The 4293-nt window shown below is 34.4% G+C and overlaps 2 protein-coding genes across 2 annotated transcripts; both read right to left on the bottom strand.

Moving 5' to 3' along the window:
• Window positions 1-316: 316 nt before the first annotated feature.
• Window positions 317-931, bottom strand: LOC107876753 (agamous-like MADS-box protein AGL62). Its single transcript, XM_016723609.2, has one exon. It carries the CDS (start codon window positions 929-931, stop codon window positions 317-319), a length of 615 nt encoding a protein of 204 aa, XP_016579095.2.
• Window positions 932-3088: 2157 nt separating this feature from the next.
• LOC107876754 (agamous-like MADS-box protein AGL62) lies at window positions 3089-3721 on the bottom strand. The gene has a single exon (XM_016723610.2). The coding sequence runs from the start codon at window positions 3719-3721 to the stop codon at window positions 3089-3091; it is 633 nt and encodes a 210-aa protein (XP_016579096.2).
• Between the last annotated feature and the right edge of the window lie 572 nt (window positions 3722-4293).

Below are 4293 nucleotides of genomic sequence, written 5' to 3'. Positions count from 1 at the left end.
TAACTGATGATAAAATATTATATGATCACACAAAGGATACACACCAACACCATTTAAATGATAAAACCAACATGACAATGGCCTGATAACATGACATATAACTAAAATTATTGGGTTCGAATCAACCATTACTAACGACAAACATTTTAGAATGACTCAAAGGACACACTTAGAATAACTCAATGGACACAATGAACCTAGATACGAACTTATTCATCAAGCATTTAATATTTATATAGATTGTTTTCATATACTTCCATAATGCGCGCACTAGTAAAGATTGAACTTGTAGGAAACTGCAGAAGAAGTAGATGCACTAAGCCCTATTAGCAAAGGGTGTACCAATATTGAGTCCATGTGAAGAACTTGCCATAGCACCATTAGTATTAGGAGACAGAGCACTTCCAAATGTGAGAAATGGGAGTCCAACATTAGTCAACATTTGTTGTTCTTGTTTTAGAAATCCCATTGCCTCCATCAATTGTTGAAGTTGGGAGAGGTTAAGTGCATTGATGGGAGCTTCCCACCAACCACCATTAACTCTCCTCCTAATTTCTAGTATGGACTCTCCGCGGGCTTTCTCCATCTGGAGAATCTCCTCCATGTTCATGACCTCCTTATTGAGCTCACGAAGAACAACATTTCGATGATTTATGAGGAGATGGTTGTGACGGCCATCATAATTTGGTGGAGGAAGGCTCCTCCCTAGGAACCTATCCACCAACAATTCCACTGAAGGGTGGCCAAAGGAGTAAACTTTCTTTCCCGGGGAAAATACCACAATGGCAATTTCAGCACCACACAATGTACAAAGTTCACTAGCCTTTTTGAAGACACCAGCACGACGCTTAGAGAACATAACTTGTAAGTTACTCTCATTTTTCATTTTCACTATGTCAACCCTTTGTCGACCCTTTCTCCTTCTTGCCATGGCTAAATTAACAGTACTCAATATTTGTGAAACTAAGAAATTGTAATTTTTGTCTTAACACCAAGAGCTTTTATATTAGAAAAATTCCGATATTTCTTTCTCATTATTGTCACATTTTTAGGAAAATAAATTAAAACAACTTGGGGAGCCTATAAATTTATGTTCTTTCTTTCATTGTGAAAGTTTTGTACCGAACCAATTTTGCCTCTATTCTTTGTCTCGTTAGGGCGAATCCGTAATGATCATAATTAGACAATATATGTTTTTCTTAATTTGACTTATGTAGTTGGATCGCAATTGACCACCGCTTTATTTGTGTACACATTGAAGAAAAGTATTAAAAAGAAAATACTCAATGGTTAGCACGTATAATATTTTATTTTATCACTTTAGTCTTTATTTGAGTACAAATTGAAGGGAAATAATAAAAAATAAAATATCAAACAATCAGCACAATATTTCTGAATGTTTAGATGTAATATTCAAGCTATGGTAGATCAGACATTCGATATTCATCGAACGAGCAAAGATACATGACATTTTATTTTATTTTTGCATATGCTTTATTCATTTATACACGATCATTAATTGATATAAACAATCGCTTCAATTTATTAGTTAACCATAAAATTAATATGGTTCGATACAACAAGCACCGATTATCTGAATAAGTTTATCTTTTCCTCTTACGAATTCGCATAAAAAAATTATAATAGGGAAAGGGAGTATTTCTTCTCAAACCTAATAAAACTCAATTGTTCATTCTGACAAACTGTGATTAGAAAAGAACCTTTCTTATAAGTTGGAAAATACTACCTAATAGAAACAAAAGTTAATAACGTTTGAAATCAAATTGTTTGTGGTTTGTTAATATATGGATGCATGTCACAATAAATTTACGATTCTAAAAGAACCGATCATTTTGTGTACGAAAAGTGTTGAAAACAGTGTATGAAACGCCACAAGCTAAGTTATGTGAATTTCATATTAGTGTTCGTAGAAAAGATATCTTTTGAAAGATTTACAACACAAAGTTCATCACATCTTTGACAGCTGGCCAAGCTACAACTTGTCGTCTGTTGACTCTCAAGCAACGGTAAATGGCTGGAGATTGTTTGCAACTTGTTCATTAGCAAGTGAACTAAGATGTAGCGTTCTAATTAGTAATTACTGTTCTTGGTCTTTGTAATTTTCTAAAATAATGGAGATAGTTTGTTATTTTGTACAGTTATCTTCCTCAATATGATTTATTTAGCATATGAGTTAAGAATTTAAATTTTGTGCACTGCTGGTGTAAACTTAATCTGCTACTGAAGGTTACTCAATTTTTTCTTTTTTCAATAAAAAATTGGGTAACCTGCAATAGCAGATCAAGTTTAGCTGATAGTGTAAAATTTGTGGTCAACTTTAATCGTCATAGTAATAGCCACTAAAATAGGGTGTTGTTTAACAGTAATAACAAAAGCCGCAAAATATGGTTGGTAGCTTTGCTGCCAATAATTATTGCCACTAAATAAATGTCGTTGAACGTAATTATTTTTAGCACCAAAATATGAATATTTATCGGCACTTGATATAAATGTCACTAAAGACTTCAACGACGGTGAATGCAACGACATTAACTCAAATGGCGCTAAATATTTTTTCCAACGCTACTAGATATTTTGTAATGTAGTGCGTAGTTACCATAGACCTAGCACGATATATCATATACAACAGGCATACTGCAATTGCTTTTGGAGTTTTGTAATATCTAGTTATATGTTGTTAAAGAAGAGAGCAACATCATTATTCAAAGGATAAAATTAATCAACATGACAATGAACTGATAACATAACATATATAACTAAAATTATTAGGTTCGAATGAACCATGCTCAAAGAACACACACTAACTCCATTCAAATGATTAACTAACATGACAGTGAACCGATTAAATGACAGTCCATAACATGACATATAACTAAAATTAACCATAACTGATGATAAAACATTATTGGATGACTCAAATTAAAAGACTTACATTGAGGATAACTCAAATGACACAGTGAACCTAGATCCTCACTTATACATTAAATTATTTTCATATACTTCCATAATGCGCGCGCACTAGTAACGATAGTTAAAGAAGTATGGAACTGCAGAAGAAGTAGATGCACTAAACCCAATTAGCAAAGTGCGCACCAACATTGAATCCAGGTGTAGAACATGTCATAGCACCATTAGTAGGAGACAAGGCACTTCCAAATGTGAGAAATGGGCGTGCAACATTAGTCACTATTTGCAGTTGTTGTGCCTCTTTTTCAATGTCTAGCTTTAGAAATTTCTTTGCCTCCATCAATTGTTGAAGTTGGGAGAGATTAAGTGCATTGATGGGAGCTTCCCACCAACCACCATTAGCTCTCCTCCTAATATCTAATATGGATTCACCGCGAGCTTTCTCCATCCGGAACATCTCCTCCATGTCCATGACCTTCTTATTGAGCTCACGAAGACCAGCATTTCGATGATTCACGAGGAGATGGTTATGGCGGCCTTTATTATTTGGTGGAGGGAGGTTCCTCCTGAGGAACCTATCCACTAACAACTCCACAGAACGGTGGCCAAAGGAGTAGACTTTTTTGCTTGGGGAAAATACCACAATGGCAATTTCAGCACCACATAACATACAAAGTTCGCTAGTCTTTTTGAAGAGACCAGCACAACGCTTAGAGAAAGTAACTTGTAACTTATTCTCTTTTTGCATTTTGGCTATGTCAATTCTTTGAAGACCCTTGCTTCTTATTTGCATGGCTAAGTTATCACCCAATATTTGAGAAATTGTGATATTTTGGTCTTAACACCAAGAGCTTTTATATTAGAAATTCACATATTTCTTTCTCATCATTGATATTGTTTTAGGAAAATAAATTAAAATAACTTGGGGAGCCTATAAGATTATTTTCTTTCTCTTTGTGCGAAGGATTTGGGCCAAAACAAGTTTGCCTCTATTCTTTGTCTCGATAGCGCTAATCTAATCATTAATGACCATAATTCATAATTAGAAAATACATTGTTTTCTCAATTTGAATTATGTTGTTGGATTGCAATTGACCGCTTTACTTGAGTACACATTGAAGAAAAGTAAGTTCCTGTACAATAAATCATTGTGGTTCGACTCTTTTCGAGCCTTGCGCATAGGGGAAACTTTAGTGCACTAAACTCTCATTTATTGAAGAATAGTACTTTAAAAAGAAAATATTAAATGATGAATACAAATTGAAGAGAAAGAAATATTAAAAAAAAATATTTCAAAAACTTGTTCGTACCCGACCCTCATCCCCAAACCACCCATCACCACCTACTAGCCCCTCCCCCCTCCCC

Source organism: Capsicum annuum, chromosome 7, assembly GCF_002878395.1.
Source record: "Capsicum annuum cultivar UCD-10X-F1 chromosome 7, UCD10Xv1.1, whole genome shotgun sequence".
Lineage (NCBI taxonomy): Eukaryota > Viridiplantae > Streptophyta > Magnoliopsida > Solanales > Solanaceae > Capsicum > Capsicum annuum.
Note: the sequence above shows the minus strand (reverse complement) of the source record. Positions and strands in the feature narration are given on the sequence as shown.